The 23,359-nt window shown below is 40.2% G+C and overlaps 1 protein-coding gene across 1 annotated transcript in view; it reads right to left on the reverse strand.

Annotated features, from left to right (window-relative positions):
* LOC310682356 (chloride channel protein C-like) overlaps positions 1 to 23,359 on the reverse strand; it is a 71,314-nt gene that overhangs the window by 21,505 nt on the left and 26,450 nt on the right. The window contains exons 8-13 of the mRNA XM_083451059.1: positions 22,531 to 22,628; positions 19,578 to 19,681; positions 18,406 to 18,577; positions 16,602 to 16,773; positions 9,325 to 9,491; positions 3,639 to 3,818 (exon numbers count right to left, since the gene is read on the reverse strand). Of these exons, the coding sequence (XP_083307185.1) occupies positions 3,639 to 3,818; positions 9,325 to 9,491; positions 16,602 to 16,773; positions 18,406 to 18,577; positions 19,578 to 19,681; positions 22,531 to 22,628 (893 nt within the window). The remainder of the gene's footprint in view (positions 1 to 3,638; positions 3,819 to 9,324; positions 9,492 to 16,601; positions 16,774 to 18,405; positions 18,578 to 19,577; positions 19,682 to 22,530; positions 22,629 to 23,359) is intronic.

The raw sequence follows: 23,359 nt of genomic DNA on the forward strand, positions 1-23,359 counted from the left end.
TAAATGAGTGGGTTATGTTTATTTAATGTAACATATTCAACCTGGCGGACACCATAGTTTGCGAGCCATGAGCAGTGTAGTTCTGTGGTTTCTCGTATGCTTTTTAATATCATTTAACAGAAGCAGCAGGACAATGACAGAAAAACATTATAAGAATATATGTTGGTCTCTTCACACTTTGGGTTAGATCCAAACATTCATTGAATTTAGGATCCATTGAAGTTAATGGGTCATGACTTAAGTCCCAGTGGCCTGGTTCACATGACACAGTAAGCCAAACCATGGCTTATCATGGCCACACAAATGCACACATGCAACTGATTTGCTCCTCCCTGTTGCTTTTTGCTCCTTCGTCACACACTGCGCTAAGCCAAACCAGGACTTGTGGTTAAACCCTCTCCCTTTGCTAATCATACCATTGTTACAGGTCATAGTTAGCAAGGACAGAGCTTAACCATACATCCAAGTTCAGACAACATGCTAAGCTAAACCTTGCCTTAGCTCAGCATGGTGTGTGAGCAAAAAGGACCAAGCAGGAGCAAAGTGATTGCAAGCCTCTCTCCAGAAGCCCACGTATTCATGCAGTCACAGTAAGACATGTTTTAGTAACTGGTTCTAAACAATTTTAAATATTGTATTTAGGGATGGGACCACAGATCACTTGACAGATTATCTGCTTTGCATGCAGAAAGTATCTGATTCAATCCCTGAAATCCCCAGGAAGGGCTGGGAGGGACTCTTGTGTAGAAACATGCAGAGTTTCTGCCAGTCAATATAGGCAATATTGTGCTAGATGGACTAATGAATTGACATGGCATAAGGCAGGTTCATAGGTTGCTATATCGCTGCAACCCACCTTGGGATCTTATGGTGCAGATGAGTAAGAAACAACAACAACAACAGTAGCAGCAGCAGCAACAGCAGCAACAACAACTTGTTAACTGAACCTGGATCCAACCTATTTTGTTTGTAGGCATACAGTACAAATGCAACATTTTAAAGTATGAATGTTAAAAATATTCATATAGGTACAAGTGCATCATATAGATACACTTATCAAGAAGTCTTGATTGGCTGACTCAATAGGAGAATCTTGTTTGCCCTTCACAATATGTGAAACTGCCGTGTGTGACAAGGAACATTGGGGGAAATTATCACAAGGGTTTAAAATTTGATGAAACTGAAATGAAATTCATATTACTTCACCCAAATATGCACATCATGGATTACACTCTGATAACTTGTATAGATTTCAAATCAAGTGACTCATCTTAAGGAACTGTTTTTTTATTCTTCTGAAATGCCCAAATTATGTGAGCAAGTGGATATTCATAGTCCATCATCTCCAGGTTTTCAGGTTTAACTGAGTAAAGATGTCCCTGCTTACATTCCAACTATTTCTAATTTTTTCTTGGGAAAAATGCATTAATGGTTGGGGGTGAGCAAGGAAACAGTTGTCTAGACGGCAATTTCTTATATATGTCATACACCCACCCATGTAAGCACACATCTTCTTGTTGTTTGCCCATCAAAACTAAGCCAAAGGTTATAATATTGGGATATTCCCCCAAGAACAGGTTGTTGTTGCTGCTGCTTTCTTTTTTGATTGAAATATCATGATGGGATAGAGGCTATTTGTATGGTTTGCTTGTTTGTGAAATAATCTATTATAGATATCAGTAAGGGATGAGCGGAACAGCAATGTTTTGCACTGGGCCAAACAACAGGAAACAAGGGCTACATAATTAACAATAGTTGAGTCAAACATGTGAATCTGACCATTTGCTTAATAACATGGCTTCCATGTTTTATTCTTCTTAAAATTATGTAATCAAAAAAGCTCATTAAAGCTTATGGACAGAGCAGTACAACAGGAAAATGCAGTGTCTTTGACTAGAAAGTTTTTCAAAGGAAGCTTGCTTACGCTTACCAACATTTGTATCCTCAGTATTTACCAATAGTTTCCAAACTGGCTTCCACCCAAACAGCAAGAGTGGGACAGCAAATGTTATGGTGGGGATCAGCAATTCCCAATTAGTCTGCAAGCTGTCAAATTGCTAGTTGCTGCAAAGTTACCTCAAAACCACTATCACAGAGGACATGCCACCCTAGCAGTTATATTTAGATGCCATCATTCCCTGGAAATTGTTAGCATATGAGTAGCTATAATAAGTAGTCATTGGTCTCCCTATAGAGCTGAGTGATGCCCATGACCATTAACACTTGGCCTTTCCCATATCTACTGCTTTCTCATCCTTACTTTCTTTTCTCAACTGTGACTCCCTCCACTTGCTCTAAAGAGCTAGATTGCATGCACCAGATACCCAAGGTCAATATCAACAACTGAGTTCTCTGTTCAATGAGAATTTTAAAAGCAGCAGCATTGCTACTCCATTGTCTTTTTCTTGATATTGTACAAATTTGAGTTGTAAATGTGCTCTGTTCTTTAAAAAATAGAGAGCAGCAGGAGGAATGAGTAGTTATGTAATCTCTCTGAGATATTTTTAAAAACATGAAAAGAAAACAGAAACTGGAAATTATTGCCAAGCATTCCTAGGAAGAGCCCAGCTGTGCCAAAACAACCACAACTGTGTACAAACACAGGATGCAATCCTCCATTATAGAGGGCATTTAAGGCGGGTTTCCCAACTTCCTCTCTCGTGTTTCTTGGTCTCTTTTCTGATGAAGCGCATCTGTCCTCCATAACATCCAGAATTTCCCTCTAAACAGGTAACTGTTGCACTAAAAAAGGCAGTAGCTTTTATCATAAACATAGCCTATCTTTAGATTATTTGTGCTCTTGTATGACTACTAAACATTTCATATGTCCATATTTTTTATTTAAATAATTCATATGCTGCTTTACAGAGTGGCTTGAGTAACTTTTTTTAATAAATGAAAAACCTGGGTTATATAGAAAAAATCTGCTATTTATAAAGATTCCTGCTTATCTGTAGTTGTGGACAAAGGTAGGGTTGTTGTTTTTAACATTAAATTCACAAAAGGCTCTTTCTGTCTACAGACTGACAGCTCACTAAGAACAAATGTCAGCTTTGATACAAGTTATTGAAGGATTGGAGACAATTGTGTACCATAGCACTACAAACCAAGTTATTGTGAGGCCAGAAAACAAAGCCATGTATATTCTGTTCTCTTGGAGTGGAAGTGCTTGCTGGCTTTATTTCCTGTTTACTGAAGCAAGCCATCACAAGCATTAGAGACTTTGCTGTTTCATCCGAATTCTGACATGTTTTATCTTGAAAGAGGTGAACTTGAGTAAGAGTAAACAAAGGGAAGTTTGCCAATGATATTTTAAATAAATAAAAATTGTGATCAATTTGATAACGCACATCCTTCTGATTCATTGTTCTCATAAGCCTCCAAGTGCCTTGAGGTGTGTGCCTGTTTCTAAAGGAATATTGCACAGTTAACACAGAGGAACACACAGAGTGGTTTATGCAAACACACACTGGCAAAAGTTGTTCCAAACTTTAAAGAGAAAACTGTTGCAGATCACAAGCCCTCTACTTCGTGACATGTTTTCTCATTAATACAGTATGCTAAGGCCTTCATTCTTTGTTCTAAACATTGGCCTTAGGGGCCACTTATCTTCTGGGAAGAATGTAGTGGCTTCTTACCTCGTAATTGTTCCCAGGAACACCTCTGCCTGATCTGGCTTAGATTTGTAAACCACTGGGAATCCGCTATGGCTGGTGTTGGCAAGGAGTTGAGCCAAGAAAGCAATGTTTTCTCTTACATGGAGAACCCTGACATGAAGCTTCATGACATCTCTGGCAGCAAACAATTCCAGGTTTAACCTGAAAGACATAAAGCAGACAGCCAACAATTTATTTAGTAAACAAGGAACAAGGCACACCGTACCACATGAGTGTTTGATGACTTTATAATGTGCTGGTGAATTACTTCAAGCTGCAAATAAATTGGTTTTATTTTGTGAATATGTTGTTTCAAATGTAATTAGCCAATAAAGTCATTATCAAGACTTTCCTGCCTATGAGTAAGATGCTTGATAAAACCAACCAGATGTAAGCATTAGTTTTCTAAGAGAAGATAAGAGCCATTAATCAGTTTCCATGAGTTTTTCTGCTTTTTAAAAAATGTTTTAATTCAAAATTAAATCCCCAGAAAATTATGTTCAGATTACAAAAAGTTCTTGGAACTAGGAGGAGAATGTAAAGAAGAAATAAAACTTTCATAATAACATAACAGTTAAAATGGTTCTCACCAATTGTTCACCAAGCTCAATAAGCTGCTGTGATCACTGATGACCTCTTGGAGATATATGAAACATTAACAACTACTCTGGTCATGTTGTACAGATATCAGAGAACATCTGTACCACATCTGTTCTATTTATATTATTTTAAGTGTTGTTTATAAAGCTTGGTTGGCCACCATGAACATTCTGTAGAGGCATGTTGGCACAGTACAAATTTTAAGAGAAAATCTGGTGTCACTAGAGGATTTCAACACTTGATCCAAGGAGCTCAGAACATTGGACATGCTTCTCCCCTTTAACAACACTGTGTGCTACAGTAGGCAAAGAGACAGTGACTGACCCAATGTCACTCAGTGAGCTTCATGCAGAGTAGGAATTTGGCCCTTGGTGAAAGGCAGTGTTTTATTTCTTGGGACTACAAAATTTTTGAATACAGATGGGATTACTATACCAAGTAGTAGCAAGTGACAATTGTGGTGATTAGCCTTTATCTGGTTGCACCACTTCAAACTGCAGGTGGCAAATCCCATGATTTAATAGTCCTCCATACAAAAAAGAAAAATCTGTACACATAGAAAACTACCGGTAAATATCTGGGAAAACATTATACTCTTCTTTCTGATATGCCATTTTTCTACATGCAGTGAATTTCTGTACAAAGGACCATTCAGCCATCTACCACCTTGAATGGTACCCTCTAGAAACAAAGTTACCACTTCATGCATTATTTGTTGGAATTAGAGCTGGCTGGCTGACTTTTTTTGTCCATTCAAGATTGGTCAAGTCTCCAAGGGCCACACTCCAGTGGTGATTGTAAGCCAGAAAACACACCCTCTCTCTTGCATGTATGCATCATAGTTAGTCACCACTCATGAAGTCCACAACTGCACACTCACCACACATGGAAACCACAACCATACACACACAAAGCACTTTTCTTTCTCTTTCACACACACACATTCTTACATTGCTGGGCTGAGAGGGGAGGTTGAAACTCAGCACTGTGAGAAGGGCAATCACATACATACATACACACACACACACACACACACACACACACACACATATTAATAGCAAAGGCTCTTTCTCCATAAACTTGCAGGGGGCAGGAGTTACAGCCTCAAAAATGGCTGGTAGGGAGAGAAACTCAATGACCCTTGAGGTAACAGGATCCTTGAGGGCTGAGATAGATTCTCTCCCCCAACAACCATTTCAGGGAGTGTACTCTTTCTCCCCAACCCCACCCAAGGCAAGTTAATAGCAAAAGCAATCTCTCCATTAACTTGCACAAGAGAAGAAAGGCTCTCCTCCCAACCTAGGACTGTGGTGGAGAATAATGGTTTTGTGGCCTGGTCCAGCCTGCAACCTACATGTTCACCATGTTAGGATATTTCCGTTCCTCCTTAAAAAGGGAGCAGGCTGTTGTGTGTCCCAAGCCTGCGTACTTCCTGTTCACAGGAAGTTTCTGTTTTGTATATAGCTTTTGTTTCTGTCTGTTGCCTCGACACGAAGGCAGGCAGGCATGTTTTTCCTTTGTTCTGACCAACGCTGAATAAAGTTGTAAATATGCTCTTCTGGGTGCATCTTCTGTTGCGGAGTCTGCTGCAAGGGCGTGCCTGAGTCCTGGAATGTGTCTGAGGCTCGTGTCGCTAATTGACTGATGCTGTTCTATGGGAGATTGATGGATCGTCTGGAGATAACGTGGAGGCCTGCCCGATGGCTGGTCATCTTTGTCTCCCTAGCAGTATCCCAGCACACCACCCCTGGATTAGAGTGATAACTTAGGTTGAAACTTAATTAAACCCATGACAATATTCTTCCTGAAGAACATTTTACAGTTATAAGCAGACATGCTCGTGGAAATCAGCATGAGAAAACAGGCAGCTCTGCTCATTCACATCTTTCCCTACTGGATGGTTGCATTTATCTAAGTAAACCTCACTCAGATCATTCGCATCACTTGGTGGGAATGTTTATCTATTGACTAAATGAAGGGTTTTTTTCAAAACAACAATGGATTTTAGCTGGGCTTCTTGTAAACCATTGTTTTATTATGATAAGTAACATTGGACCTTATATAAATACATTTCAAGAGCTTGCTTTTTGGATGGTTTTATTTTCATGATGGTTGTCAGTAACATTTAGGCAGCCACATTGAGTTTTTAACTCTGAAGCGTACAGAAAATTCACTAGGTGGCAATCATGGAAGTAGTTTGCCTGTTGATATTAATTAACCTTCCTTCATAGGGGAGGCACTCTGGTGCAGATAAGGCCTGTGCAAAGGGTGGAGAACTATTTCCTAAGCCCTTTCCTGGTTCTCACTGGGAATGTTCTAAATATCTCCAGGAATGAAAGTGAAAGCTGCATATAGTAATCAATCAAGATATCCAAGAGTTTAATGTAGCTCAGACTAGGCACCAGTGTGCCCCCCCAAAGGAGCCCAATGAGGATTGAGCATGTTCAGTGGGCACATAATGTTGATTAACTATTGGGCAAGAGAAACAAAACTGTGAGGAGGAGAATGGAATAGAGTGGCTAGAATCCTGAACAGAAGCACTCCACACTGATTCATTTGGTTGCAGACTCCACTTGCTTATTTAAAATTTGTTTATACCCAGGAACGTGGTTGCAACTGTGTCACGCGGAAGATTTTAAAAGAAAAAGCAACTGTTATTTCATTTTATAGATTTATGCCCTCGTCCTTCATAAAACTCCCAGGCTTATAAATCATCACATTGGGGAATTAAGCAGAGAAATCTGATCCTCTGGTGTAAGGATTGTTGTGCTAAGCTTCAAATCATAACAAAAATAACTTAGCTAGTATGTTAAAGGTGTTTCACATCATTATCTCAGTAATGTTTACAAGACCCCATAAGATGGGTCAGAACTAATAAATAAATTGTGACTAGCAATCCTATTGTTCTGCCAAAGCTGTGCATACAAGACGGGGTTCCTCTGCTTTGCCAGCTGGCTTATTATTCTTTATTAATTCATAAATGAGTGTCTACTTTTGAGGAAATAGAATACACTTATGACTGAAGGAAACAAAGGTTATCATGTAAGTTAAATAGTAAGATATAAGTCATTAAAATGTATTTAGCCAAAAATGTTTTCCAAAAATACTGAAGGGCCAAGGGAGACTAAGGAAAAGATGGGTCATGATTAGTACGTTTAAAAAAGGATTCCAAATAGCACAGAAAGTCATGCCACATCATCACACCACAATATGGAGAGGTATGCACCAGTATCGTGACAGCCATGCCAACACCTTCTTTCCATGAAACTTGTGTCTGGTCACACTGATTTTCTTATTGACCTGGTTTGCACATCACACTGCACCATAGTTAAAATAAATTATGGTTTAATGTGAACAAGGATGTGCTGGTGCACACTGTTGAAATTGCAGTCACTTTGCTCCTCCCCAACTCCTGCTACTGCTGTACTACCAGGAGACAAACCATGGTCTATCTTGTTGGGTAATCCCAACCCAGGTTCATGGTTTGTTGCTTTCCCAATAAAGCATGTCCAGAAACCAAAGTTTGTTCTTGGATTGTGACATGTAGTTTGTTTAGGGACAAGAAACCATGAGCCTGGGATCAGACAACACAAGCCAGACCATGGCTTTCTCCAGCAACACAACAGCAGCCAGAATGCGGGAGGAGCAACATGCCCAGAAAAACCAGCATGCTGCTTGCTCATATTAAACCACAGTTTATTTTAACTCTTGTTAATGTGATGTGTGAGCCGGGCCTCTCTCTCTTTCTTAGTCACACACATACACACAAAACCAACCCATTTAATTTCAAGGTGACAGTTTCAACATGCAAATTTTCAGAGTGATTTCTCTATAAGTTCATTTCACTCCAGTTAAAAATGTACAAACTCCCACTTCAGAAAATCCAAGTCAGCAATATCAAAAGCTCAACTATGCAATACAATCAACTATTTAATGTAATGCCACTTTCCAACATGCTTTTATTTAAAACAATGTACAATTACTTTATCATAGTCTGATTTCTTGGCTCCTCAAAGCAGTTTTATGTGGCATATCATGCAGAAACACAGAGAATTTTGACAAGGCTAACGTTAAGCTAGAACAGAACAAGCACCAGATTCACTCAGCACTTAACTTGTCCCATTAAAAAGTAGGCTGTAAGATATTTTCTTTCTGAAGTGTATAGTGGCTTATAAAAGCAGGAAGAGTTGCCAAGCTATAGAAGTGTTTGAGTACTCTTGCCCTCATTAAAAAGCACTCCCTGGCAACCAGCAGCTCTGAGTGTTCCAGTTAGCTAGCTTTTATAACAGGGAGGGGACAATTTATGGTGGTATGCAGCATAACTAGAAGTCAGAGTGCATCCCTCTGTTAGACACAGCTTAATCATCCAGTATCTAGAACATAACACACTGTATGATCTGACATAACTTTTTACAAGCAAAAGTGAATATCTATGATGTGCTAAAAAGAAAAAAGAATAGAAACTTTGTTCCCATTGTTCATTGGTTTATTAATGGGAAGCCTATTCAACATTTGGGGATTATGCCCAGCCTTGGCTGAAAAAGGCCACAATGAATATATTACCTCTTTCCCATCACTATATATCAGAAGTTTGTATCAGAAAAGAGACACACACTTAAAATGTCTCTTCTCTAGAAATTAGATTAGTGGGCCAGAAGTATAGCTCTTCTTTCCTTGCCAAAATGCTGCAATGCCAACACTCACTATAATTTAAGCAGTTTATTGTGATACTAGAACAAAACTCATTTTGCTTCTTGTGTTAGGAGGCAATTGCAGATAAGTCTTCATCTGATATATACATGGACATCCCTTTGCTATGCATTTTATGTTTTCAAGGGACATGATTCTGCATTTACTATATTTTCCTGTCTTGTTTTTTTTTTTTTTTTTCTGGTGCAGCCAGAAGTTGAACTACCAGTAGGTTCCTTCCAGGTTTCTGTTTGTCCCTAACTCAGAAGAAGTCACACATTATGGCCAAATCAATCTCTAAATCAGCAAATTAAAGACATCCAGTCGTTTTACACTAACTCATAGAACAGCCACAATAGGAAAATAAGAAAACACTCACCATTTTTTCCTATGGCAAACAAATGGCTCCGCATCTAAGTAGGGAATGGATTTCAGCTTCAGTAAAGAACTGTATAGAGACATGTTAAACCAGTCACCAACCATTTTGGCTAGCATGACTGCCAGCATGATGAGTAGCAAGGACTGTACGTCATTTGTGATCTCTACCTAAAGTAGCAGGGAAATGAGAACATGCATTACTAGAAAAGAAGTGTGTTGTTGATAATTAGAGGTCATCTGTTTAAAGAAACCGGTTTATTCACAATTACATGGTACAAAAATTCTGTTAAACAAAATACTGTAGGCTTTATGTTCCAAACTAAGAAATAACTGCAACATGATATTACAATTAACAGCCACTTTCAGCACTTTTTGAATAGCATTGTTTGAGAGTTGAGAGTATTGTGGGCCAAATTTTATGGAGCTCCCTTTCAGTTAAGGTCACGCCTGCACTCCATTGCAGCCATTCTGAAACTGATGCCTACAACACTTTCTAAGCATGCCTGATGTGCTCACAGGCTCAAAAGAAGAAGAAGAAAACCAGTATCCACTAAAATATGGAGGACCCACTAAAGTATGGATTCTCAAAGCATGAAAGCATTCTGCTAAGAAGCTGCCAGAAGAAACAAAAGGCTTTTCCTAATCAGCCCAAACAGAAACACTATGCATTTCTCAGATGCGTTTTAGAGCTTTTTTGCTCTCCAGTAATCCCTATTTTGGGGTCACAGATAAGGATGGGCAATTCAGGCAATTCCTGGTCCATGTAACTTTCACTTTTATTCCTTCTCCACCCATTCCCTCCCTTTACCCTTTGTGTTGAACATCACTAAAATGCTTTTTAAAATACTTTTAAAAAATGTATAAGGTAGTCGAAGGGCTGGCTTTGATGTTTTAAAGTCTCTCCCCCACCCCTGAACAGGTAAGAGCATATTGAAGTGGCTGGAAAGTCTGGGTAGCAAAGCAGGATGAAAATTGGGTTGCAGATGACCCTGGGAGTGATCAGAGACAGGCTGACATGACAGGTAGGGCTGGTGCCACAATGGGTTAGTGCATCTGGATGTTAACCAGATGGTTGGTGGTTCGAGCCCACCCAGAGATGGATGTGGGCAGGATTCTTGCATTGCAGGAGGTTGGACTAGATGACCTTTGAGTCGCTTCCAACTCTAAAATTCTATGATTCTATGCAGTCCCACCCATGGACATTGTAAAGAAAAATAATGACTGCCCTATCAGAATGGTCAGAATGTCTTGCATGTCTTCTTTCAAAGGTAATTCTACAACATCCAGTCCATTTATAATAGATGGGTGGTTGCCTCACTACTCTTGCAATAACCTTGATGTGTGGCAACTGACATAGCCTTGCTGCCCTTATTCAATAATAGGTGAATTATGTGTGCTCCAACACATGAGGTGTGTGAAAGAGAGAGCACTGAACCTGCAAAGAGGAGACTCACACAGATGATAAGACTGTTACAAAGCAAGTGTAAAGAATCCACTTGAATGTTTCACCTCAGCAGACACTGAAGATGAAGTCTTACATTATTAGCTACAGCATATGAAACTGTCAAGACATATTTCTTCACACTTTGCCATGAGATTAGTCAGCTTCAGCAGCTGTGTGGTTCCCCTGAGTACAAGGCACAATATAGGATGCAACAGAGGGGTAGAATTGTGCTACCCATCATCATGGCTGTCACAGCTACTCTCAGGTAGATGTTCATGGACCAATCTAGACATGGTAAGGGAAAGCCATGTACAAAATCACCTATGTTTCAACACTTAAAGGTAGCTGCAATGGAATAGGCAATTTGGAACAGTACAAAAGGACCATGGAAGAGGCTTAAAGCTTTCCCTCTATGCCATTTTCCTGATTGAAATTATTCTCACCAAAGCTATTATTTGTCCCATCAGAAGAAACATGCAAGTACCCATGATAAATCTGTACATTTCTCCCTGTGGGTCAAGCAGCAACTTGCAACGAAGGGCAATTTTAATCAGAAAAATAGCAAAGAGTGAAAGAGTGAACCACCACCCCAACAGCTAATCTTCTCCCAAATCATAATGGTGCACAGTTGCTGTTTTATGTTTTTTTAATATGGGAGCTCCTATTTGGATCCTATTCTTCGAATGTAATTTAACTATGTAACACACATGTTAATTTCATTCCTTATAACTACACTTCTGGACCATAAAGAAGGCTGATCACCGAAGAATTGATGCTTTTGAATTATGGTGCTGGAGGAGACTCTTGAGAGTCCCATGGACTGCAAGAAGATCAAATGCATCAATTATTAAGGAAATTAGCCCTGAGTGCTCACTGGAAGGACAGATCGTGAAGCTAAGGCTCCAATACTTTGGCCACCTCATGAGAAGAGAAGACCCCCTGGAAAAGACCCTGATGTTGGGAAAGATGGAGGGCACAAGGAGAAGGGGACGACAGATGGTTGGACAGTGTTCTCAAAGCTACAAACATGAGTCTGACCAAACTGCGGGAGGCAGTGGAAGACAGGAGTGCCTGGCGTGCTCTGGTCCATGGGGTCACGAAGAGTCGGACACGACTAAACGACTAAACAACAACAACTACACTTATGTATAAATATAATCTTAACTATTTTAGATTGTAGTCTCCTCAGGACAGTGATCTTTCTCTTGGCTGCTAGTAAGTCAAGTATAGTGCGCAATGGTGACACCATAAAATAATGATACAGAAACAATATAATTCTGAACAGTTCTCTAAATCATAAAAGCCGCACTAACTGGGGAAAGATTCAAATTCTCCAATAATGTTTGGCTTCTGGGGAAACACTGTATCCTCAAATATAACTCAAGCAAAAAAAAAAATGGTCAAGAGCACACCTGCTGCTCTATAAACTGATAATCTGAAAAGACCCCACCTCAAGAAAACTTGCTACTTGATTTGGGCTGCTCATAATAGGTAAACCTTCCCCTAGCCCTATACCTTGTAGAAATAGAACTTACACTGAAGGGACAGATATAAGAAGTAGACAGATTGGTGCTAAGATTTAAAAAAAAAAAATGGAAGAAAAGGAAGAGAAAGAAAAACAGGAAAAACAGCTTAACAGCCAGTAAATTTTATCTTTTAATCATGTGCAATGTAAAGTGCACTTAGGGGGCAGATCACAAGGAAAGATTTACTAGCTATGCTTGATTTTGCTATCTTATGTAATTTAGGTCTTATAGAGGTAACAGGCCATGCTAAAGACGACTTGCCTTTAGGGTTCCTGCTCCTATACAGCCAGCACTGCTAATGGATTAAGGAAAAATACCATTAATAGGCAGATTTATAATTCATAAATCAGCAAATTAGTTTCACTTTGCTTACCTCATACATAATTGCATGCTTAGTGGAATGCTTCAGAGGCTTTTAGAAAAAACCAACCTTATTTTAGTCACTGGTGCAATTTTTCTGTAAGCCCTACAGTGATGTATGCCCCACATCATTATAACCAGTTGGCCCCCTGTCTATTATTATAGTTTTATTACATAGCACATACTTTTGCATACTTATTTCATTAAGAGCATCAGCAAGGCATGGCACTTCAAAGAGAGGAGGGCAGCTGCCCAGGAAATTCAAAAGACACATTTTACATAAAACTACTGATAAAAGCCCTGGCCCTCATTCTTAGTCACACCATGGTTAACTTGTTTCTCGGTTTGGCTTTTGGTTTAGAAAATGTAGTCAAAATGGAACCTCATTAGAGTTGGGCCTGCTGATCCAGCAGACTTTTACTGACGATCTTTTTTACTCGAATTCATTGGAGGGGAGAATCTAGTTAAAAATGAAGTCATTGGGTGCAAAAAAAAAAAATGTAAAGGCAAAGAGGGCACCATTTATATTTACATTCATAAAAAGGCAAGTGGCTTGTGGTAAATGTGAACTTTCCTTAAAACCTAACAGCTGCCTTCCTCACCAAGTTCCCTTTCTCTTCTTGAAAAAGATACCGCATAATCCAGCTCAGAACTGTCTAACACACTTTACAAAAGTGATTTACACCGAGGATGCACAACTCTAATAATTCTGAGTTTTTTATATTTTTACTAACTCCAGAGGGCTGCATCACTATGCTAGCATCTTGTTATCACTGGAGTTTTGGAGATTTTAAAAGACATTGTATTGGTTTTCATTTATAACAAACAGTACAGCATACACTTGAAGCCTGGAAGACAGACTAGCCCAGATAATTTTGCAGTCCTAAGAACAGAGAAGGTTGGTTTTTTAAATCAGTTTTCTGTTAATCTTCACCCCACCACCACCACCACGCACACACATATCCCTTGCTCTGTTAATCTTCTCCTTTTCACTTCCAACTCCAGATTGCTCTACATACTATGGGATACTGCATAGTTCATACTTTCACTATGTTTCCAATGTAGACAAAGTGATGCAGGCATTTCTTCCAACTTCACCTTTAACAGGCCTACATTAGATGTTCCTACATTGAAGGGATACATAAAATTGATACTTGCAATTCTCAAGTTTCAGGGTGGAGGGGTTATAAAGAAGTGTTAGAGCTTGGGACCATATAGAATTCATGTTCATGTTTCACTCTACTCAAGGTATGCTTGGAATCTGAGGGCAGACTCAGTTAGCTAACACGTTGGTTCTAGCAATGTTACTCAAATCACAAGGTTGCTACAACCATCAGAAGTCTCTGAACAATGATGTTTAAGAAAAAGGTCGGTGCACTTGCCCATTTTTGCTTGCTCAACAGAACACTTCCACTCTGAAATTGCTGCCGCTAGTGTATGTCGAGCACAGCCAGAAAAGCGCTTAATGACGCTGACAGATGTTTTGGTGGGTTTTTGTAACAGATGGAAACCTTTTAGAAATTTATTTTCCTTTCCCAAGAGGAAATGTCAGCAAGGTTGTGATCCAGTGTCGTGATACAAAGAAACTGAAGTCATGCTTTAACCATGAGCAACTACTGAGACAGTTCATCCTAGAGCATGAGCAATAGCTGTAGCTGCATACATTGGCTGAAGGTATTTGGAGCACCAGCTGCACTTCTGGTTGTACACAGGACTGTCATTGTGATTCTGCTTCTGTCTATCCTAGTGACTGCTCTAAGACTGTTCCCATCTAGCAAAAAAAACCATTGCCCTCCCAATCCTCACTACTGGCTTGTCACTCCCTTCACAAATAAGGCCAGCTGTTACTTTTGGCTGCAACTGTATTTGGCTCTTGAGACGTACAATTGTATCTTTCTCCAATTCAGATTTCGTTCCATTTTATCATCCAAAGCCAGTTCTTACCATCTGCATGAGGAGATTACTACTAGTTTCCGGCTGGATGTGCACCTACAGCTGTAAGGTTTGCACTTGAGCCAGCAATGTTTAAGTTATTGCTGCCTAAAGAACCAACAGCATTCTACTTTTATTCCATTTGGGCTTCCCAAAAGAGACAATGTGAATGGTTCATACCAAGATTTAATCAGATGTGGTCTTTGAGCACTTTATTAGCTATAGTACAATTTAAGAGGCTGAGTAGAGGATTTCCAACCACTCCTGTTTCTGGGCCATATAAGGGTCATTGCAATAATTTTTGTCATCCAAGATCCTCTGCCTGAGGAGATATTTCAGTGGACAGTAGAGACAGCCTGGCCAATGGACTCTTGGGGCACTTCCAGATGACCTATTTATTGGGCATTCATCCCAATTTGCTTGCAGGGAGATTAGAGAACATTGGCTATTTTATTAACATTCATTCTGATTTGTTGGTGGGCAGGTCAAAAGATGTTAAGTCAATGCAAGTGTTATCCCGCACTTTCCAGTACATTTTTCCATCGCTTTTGGGAAGTAGATTTGCTGTGCAAGAACTCCTAATCAACTATAATTGTGCATACTGAATTTGCCAGTATGCGTATGAATCCCACCCCAAAATAGTGATAGTCTGGAAGTGCCCTTGATCTCATTCATTTTATTTCCTGCCAAACTGCATATTGCATGCCGTTTGCAATAGCTGAATAATCTGTTTGTAAAGCATGTCTCCATATAGTTGCATCTGCAGATACAAATGTACTTAACTGAAGCTTGTCCCTCAACATAAAATATTTTAACCTGTCTGTATTGGCATTCTGCTGGTTCTTGAAGTCACAGCTGCTTAAACAAGCATTTCCCTGATTTCCTGGCTTGAAACTCCTGTTTAATTGTTTTAATTGCTTTTTTTAATTTTTATGCTGTTTTAATGAGCTTGTTTTGTTGTGCATTTTAATTGTGGGTGCTTATTTTAATATTTTGATAGAAGTGTTTTATTGTGTAATTATGTATGGCTATATTTTTTTACTGGGATGAAGTGGACTTTTCTCCATACTGGAATAGGAGCATGTGGAAATGTTACCGTCAGACCTACTACTTTCAGCAAAAAAGAAAGGCAGAGAGCTGAGTATCAACATGGAAAAGGTAAGCAGCCAAGAACGAAGGAGTGGGCAAAAGCCTGTGGGGTCTGGTATTTCTTTTTAAAAAGCATTTTACTAACCTGTTCATCACCACCATATAACTCTTTCCAAATGGAAGACTGCATAGAGAGCCAAAGCAAACATTCCAAAATTATTTTGGAACCTATCAAACGGTATCGGAAAAATGTATGCACTTTACAATTCAAGGTCACCACCTTTTAACTATGTTTTTGCATTGTCACGTCCAAGTCCCTTTTTCAACTCAAAAAGGAATATTGCAGAGTAGCCAACATTACTGCAGACCCTTCAGCTTTTTTTAATTTTCTTAATGGTGCCATGATTTCTGTGTATTCTGACTTACAGCTTTTCTGTGGTAGCTGTACTGTTTCTGACCTTTTTATTATTAAAAGTCAATAATGCTGGACACAGCTTTCAACACAGAGACTAGAAAATGTTCAGACAGGGATTTGTTGGTTTTGTTTTGCTTTTCAGATATCACATTTTACTAACACAATCAGGGCTCCACATCACCAGCCCAGGGGAGGGGGGTCCTACATGCTTAGAATAGTCTCGCCTGTAAAGATGTACAGAGCAACCTCCTCATTCTTCACCTTACTCAGTTGCTGACCATGTGAAAAGGACAAGGAACCTCTGCCCACATGCTCCAAGGATTCTGGCAGGGCTCCAATTTTTCTACCACAGAGCTTTTTGAAGCAGGGCAAACTGCTGCTGATTTCGACTGTGCTCCTCCACACTGCCAGTCTACTATTCAGAGACCAGAATATCAAATATGCTTTTGAGGCATTTGGTAACATCATGGCGGCCGATGGCGAAGCAGCATGCAAGTTAGTTTATTGCATACCATTATAACTGTTAGGGAGATGGTTAGCCTTGAAACACCACTGAAGAAAGAAGCAGCTCCAACTGCGGCAAACAACCCTGGATCAATCCATGCACTGCGTTCATCAGTCTGAACCCCCAAAATGGAAACCAGTATCAAGCCAACTATCCTGCCATATAATGCACCTGTGTACCTGCAAAGGAAAAGAAGACAGTAAAGATACTTGTCTGGGCAGATAAATGGTTTTCATTTTCTCTTGGTTACTGTGCTAGCAGAGATCTGGCACTATAGCATGACAACCTGTCTCTGCATTATAGAAGGGGATTGTCTTGCTGAAAGGGTGGGCCAGCTATGCTCTGAGAAATTGGCTTGCTTGCTTGCTAATGATGTTAGATAAAATAACAGGCAAGTAGCACAGAAGAGGGAAGCATGCAGTCTTCAATGAACTAAATTTTAGAAAATTTTGAAAGTTCCCCCTCCAAAAAAGAACCCCTGCTTCAGTGGGAGGTGTTAGGCTGGTGTTTTCCACGTTTCCTGTTAAAAGACAATATGTGCCCTCCGACACTGATGTGGAACAGCAGAGCAGCATTCAACGCTCTTAGACATCAAATCAATTATTTTAATTGAACTTTAAAGGTGGTATCCAATGCACTCATTCCATGAGTGCAAAAATTTACCCTGGTGAGATGAAACTCTTCTCTGAGAAGGAGAGGTTGGAGGAATCTCCAGAGCAGATTTAGGGAGTGCACAGGGGGGAAAGAGTGGTAGAAATTTCACTTTGCAATGATAATTTCTTGTACTTGCAGAACAAGTGACTTCATGCTACATTGGATACAAGTTCTCATAAAAGTTTTCATAATGGTTTGGTAGGAGCTGTGTGTTGCTAATCTCTAGTGATGTCCCAAGCATTAGTCAACAGATGCCTCTGACATACACACAGCCACATACCCCACAGCATTTGAAATTGAAATGTTTGTGATTTTTTCCCCCCATAACAGGAGCAGCATCTTGAGGAAAGGTCTCTGATTACTGCATGACATATAAGTAGAAGCTGCACATTGATTTTTTTTTAAATCAACTGAAAAGAAAAGCTAAGTTTTGGCACTAGAGTGTCAGATATATCTCAAAGGAACTCAAAATAATATCTCCAGGCATCCTTTTTATTGCACAGGCACGATGATTTGTGGTCACGATGCTATCATTCCCACTTTCAATACCTGCCAAAGTTTTGGGGTGGTCACACTGCTTCATTTCCAATCAGTGCACATCCTGTATCTTGCCATTGCTTTACATACTACAGATGATCTGAGGGGTGGAGGTGTCCTGCTTTTGTTGTACCATAGTCCCACTAGACAACCATAATGTGATAACATTGGGGAAGTATTGCAGAAATAATAAAGCAGAATAAATCCACCACTAATGTGCTATTACTGTGCCAATAATTTCACCTGCAAGAAAGTACCAGCCTAGAGGAGCCCAACCAACCTGAGATGCAAAGACAGAAAGGCTCTGATAAATCATTAGATCTGCCTGCTCTTTTCAGCCACTTGTTAAGCATCTTTCTGAAGGCATCTGACCCACTTTTCTGATATGAGACATAAATGCAAGCCTATTTTGTCCAGAATAAGAGGTGGATGGTATACATGACTATTTTTACACATCACCATATGTAGTAAATAACTAACCTCTTTGGTTTACATGTAGGCAGTTGCAATGTTGAAAATGTGTGGTGTAAGTGGAATGTACTGAGTGACTTTCACCATATTGTGGATTTCTGTAGAGATGCCTGCGTCCTAGAGTAGCATAAAATGAATGCAATACTTACAGCATAGGTATAACCAAACCACTTGCAATGGCAGAGCCTGCTGTCAAGCAGGAAAGCAAGAAGTAGAATACAAGTGCCGTAAAAAGAGAAGCATATCCAAATTCCTCGTGAGTTCCACGTCTGAATAAGTACGTGATTCCTCTCATCCCATTCTCAGCCAAGAGAGCAGCAGCTTTAAATGAGATTGGAAAGGTGGGAGGTGAGAGAAAGAACAAACAGAAGGGCTCTAATGTCCGGATAGTTTATCAAACAGGCTTCTGTGTGGAGTTGCATCTGCACAGGTATCAAAATTACTTTTTTCACAAAACCAATGGCTTAACCGTTCAATCTCAATTGGCAACTGTAAACCACAATTAAGGACATGTAAGTTGTTCAGATCCATCCCTTGCTACCTTCCCTTCCCCTCTCTACTTTCATGCCACCTTCTGTTTTTTCCATTGTCTATTATAGATTAGAAGGGTGATGTGGAGGAGGCCTGTCTAGCTTTGCTTTTGCTTGTTAAACTCTACAGAGCACCAAGGTCACTAATGCTGGTGGATCATTGTGACTGTGGTTGCTGTTTGTTATGCCACATCTTCCAACTCAAGATTGGAAGGGCCTTCTCGGTAGTGGCGCCCGCCTTGTGGAACGCCCTCCCATCAGATGTCAAAGCGATAAACAACTACCTGACATTCAGAAGACATCTGAAGGCAGCCCTGTTCAGGAAAGTTTTTAATATGTGACATTTTAGTGTATTTTTCATCTTTGTTGGAAGCCGCCCCGAGTGGCTGGGGAAACCCAGCCAGATGGGCGGGGTACAAATAATAAATTATTATTATTATTATTATTATTATTATTCATTGGGAAGATAGGCATGGCAAGTCCTTTTAGTATTGCTGCCTATCCACCTAAGCTATCATGTCCTGTGACCAAAGTCCTAAATAGGGCTGAGCTACCAAAGTCTCTAGAAAAGTGTAGAAGAGCATAACATAGTTGAGAAGCATCTGATCTCCTTGAATGCTTCAGAAACTGTTTCTAGTTTGTTATTCACAGACAAGCCCAAGTAACAGTGAAATCAAAGACTTTGGTCAAATTGTGTTCTGGAGAGAAACAGCATAGTTGGAGAAATGCAGTTACATGAATGCTGGTCATTCCTATTCCTAGTTCTACTCCCCACCCACCCTCATGCATACCTTCATTAAAGGATTGGTTGGAATAGTTCGCTCCATCTGGTCCAGTCTGGATTGTTCCCAGGGGACAGTTATATTCTGAAATGTGCCACGTAGACTGGCTTATACTTGAAAAATCAAAAATAAAAGAAACAACATTGTATTCATGAGTAGAATACATACTGCAATAGGGGGTTCAGACATACTACATGTATTGAATAACATGTGAGGCAGAGCAAGCAGACTGGGCCAGTCATCACCATCCTTGATAGACATATCTTCCTCCCAGCTCCAAATGCAACAGAGGAGCATGTAAGTGCATAGAACACTATATGCACCCAATCTGTATTCTCCCTTTCATAATCCTCACACAATCTGTATTCTTCCTTTCATAAAGGGAAAGTACACATGTCGAGCCCCATAACACACCAACTAAATATAAGAAAGGTGTATTTAAGCCCTTGAAAGATCTAATATCAAAGTTCACTATCCAGCAAAGACCAGTTAGGGGTAGGACTAGCCCATGTGGACCCACAACTCCCCCTCACATGTTCTTTCAACACATGTGTGAGTATCTGAAGTCTCAATATCTCTCCAAAATATTTATTATCCATTGAATAACTCTAGGATTGGTGCTTGTTTGGTTCTTTTTAAAGTATTCGATGATTTGGTAAACTGTTTCACTTCTATATCTTTAAATTTGGAACTAAACAGTTTAGGAAGAGGAGTTAGCTTAGTGCTTATATGATTGACATTGTGCATGTGTTCTGTACTTAAGCAGTTAGCCTCCATCTCTTTATTCAGAAGACAGTTCTCCTTTATAAGCCCTTGTGTTGCAATGTGTGTAATGGGGAGCAATCGAGTCACAAAAGAGCCTATAGCCCACTGATAACTCTAGATGTGAGGTCACTTATCTTTTGGGGCCAGTGGGCACATATGGAATTTTAATTAAGTGCTATGCTAACAGTGTAGCTGTTAAGGTGCTACACTCAATATGCCAGCAAATTTGGAAAACTCAGCAGTGGCCAGAGGATTGGAGAAGATCAGTCTACATCCTAATCCCAAAGAAGGGCAGTGCCAAAGAATGCTCCAACTACCGCACAATTGCACTCATTTCACACGCTAGCAAGGTTATGCTTAAAATTCTACAAGGCAGGCTTAAGCAGTATGTGGACCGAGAACTCCCAGAAGTGCAAGCTGGATTTTGAAGGGGCAGAGGAACCAGGGACCAAATTGCAAACATGCACTGGATTATGGAGAAAGCTAAAGAGTTCCAGAAAGACATCTACTTCTGCTTCATTGACTATGCAAAAGCCTTTGACTGTGTCAACCACAGCAAACTATGGCAAGTTCTTAAAGAAATGGGAGTGCCTGATCACCTCATCTGTCTCCTGAGAAATCTCTATGTGGGACAAGAAGCTACAGTTAGAACTGGATATGGAACAACTGACTGGTTCAAAATTGGGAAAGGAGCACGGCAAGGCTGTATATTGTTTCCCTGCTTATTTAACTTATATGCAGAATTCATCATGCGAAAGGCTGGGCTGGATGAATCCCAAGCCGGAATTAAGATCACCGGAAGAAATATCAACAACCTCAGATATGCAGATGACACAACCTTGATGGCAGAAAGTGAGGAGGAATTAAAGAACCTTTTAATGAGGGTGAAAGAGTAGAGCGCAAAATATGGTCTGAAGCTTAACATCAAAAAAACGAAGATCATGTCCACTGGGCCCATCACCTCCTGGCAAATAGAAGGGGAAGAAATGGAGGCAGTGAGAGATTTTACTTTCTTGGGCTCCATGATCACTGCAGATGGTGACAGCAGTCACGAAATTAAAAGATGCCTTCTGCTTGGAAGAAAGGCGATGGCAAACCTAGACAGCGTCTTAAAAAGCAGAGACATCACCTTGCCAACAAAGGTCCGTATAGTTAAAGCCATGGTTTTCCCGGTAGTGATGTATGGAAGTGAGAGCTGGACCGTAAAGAAGGCTGATTGCCGAAGAATTGATGCTTTTGAATTATGGTGCTGGAGGAGACTCTTGAGAGTCCCATGGACTGCATGATGATCAAATGCATCCATTCTTAAGGAAATTAGCCCTGAGTGCTCACTGGAAGGACAGATCCTGAAGCTGAGGCTCCAATACTTTCATGAGAAGAGAAGACTCCCTGGAAAAGACCCTGATGTTGGGAAAGATTGAGGGCACAAGTAGAAGGGGACGATAGAGGATGAGATGGTTGGACAGTGTTCTCGAAGCTACAAACATGAGTCTCACCAAACTGCAGGAGGCGGTGGAAGACAGGAGTGCCTGGCGTGCTCCAGTCCATGGGGTCACGAAGAGTCGGACACGACTAAACAACTAAACAACAAATGCTAACCAGTGGAGGGTCGCACAATGGCTGCTGTAGGGTTGTGGTATAACACAAAATGGCTGCCATAGGAGAGGTGTAGGAGAGGCTAAGATAGTGCAAACAGGAATTGAGGAGGAAGAACTAACAATATCTCATGCACTGTGATTTGTGAGGAAGCATTTACTGAAACCTTTCATACATGCCATATAAAGAGGGGTGGACACACTAGTACCCACAGGTACTGTGTTATTGAAATTTACTTTAGATGCATCATTTGAGAATTACCCAAGTGGATTATTTCTGTGATTTCCTTACAACCAAATGTTTCTATGATTCCATGACATCATTCTGAAAGGTTTCTTAAATAGAAACATCAGAATAGGATGGATAGGAAGGTTGGGATGGATGGATGGATGGATGGATGGATGGCTAGATGGATGGAATGAATGAATGGATGGATGGATGGAAATGTTTCATTTCCTGAGCTCCCACATTCAAGCAAATTGTTGGTCTAGCACCAGCAACTTATGAAGTTGCACTTAAGCTTCATGAAGGGACCAATTCTGAAACTAAAGAAGCCAGTGGCACTTATAAAGATGCCTGCATTTCTCTTTTCACTACTTACTTCTCTGGCTTAGTAGATGGTTCAAATTCTGGCAGGTTCTTGACTGGAGTACAGTGAAAGAAATATGGCAAGTAGACCGTGGCAGTAATGGTCAAAACCTATACATGTTTTAAAAAATACGTAAGAGAGAAATGTTGAATATAAAATAAACACATTTACCCTTATACACACCCACTCAAGTTCACGTTCATATAAGAAATGTGTATTTAAGCTCTTGAAAGATCTAATATCAAAGTTCACAATCCATGACTAGAATTCTGGCTTCTTTTGTACTGGTTTTAGGATTGGAAATGTATGTGATTGTCTTCCGTTAGTTACTTGAACATTTCTTCAAGATATCTAGCATTCCTACTTGTTTACCTCTGAATCAGAAAAAAATGTCAGTTTGTCTGCAGATTGATGTTGGTTCTGATTCAGTGGTAAACAGAAGGTTTCCCCAGGGTAAGCAATGGAACAGATGAAAAGCTGCTTGAACCTGTACTTAAAAAGCACAGGACAAGCAGATAACCTCTCAGACCTTTGCTTTCTAGGTACAAGACAAGCGGAAGTGTGGGTGAGCCCTAACGCTGTGCAGAATCCTCGATCAAGCTAGTCATGATTGTTGTGGTCCTGCAAGGGCTGAACTCACCACATCCTGGAGGTGGAGACAAGTCAGTGAAGGACAGGGGAGCATGCTATTACTGCTTTTCTTCTGTTGCTAAAGCACGCAGGGACTGAAGCCACATTACTCCATAGCAAGAGGCAATTCACTGGACCCACTGCCCACTTTCCCACCTTCCTAGAGTAGGCAACAGGTACCTGTAATAAGTGTTCTATGTTTTAAGTATAT

This window comes from Podarcis tiliguerta, assembly GCF_965153285.1.
Source record: "Podarcis tiliguerta genome assembly, chromosome: 7".
Taxonomy (NCBI): domain Eukaryota; kingdom Metazoa; phylum Chordata; class Lepidosauria; order Squamata; family Lacertidae; genus Podarcis; species Podarcis tiliguerta.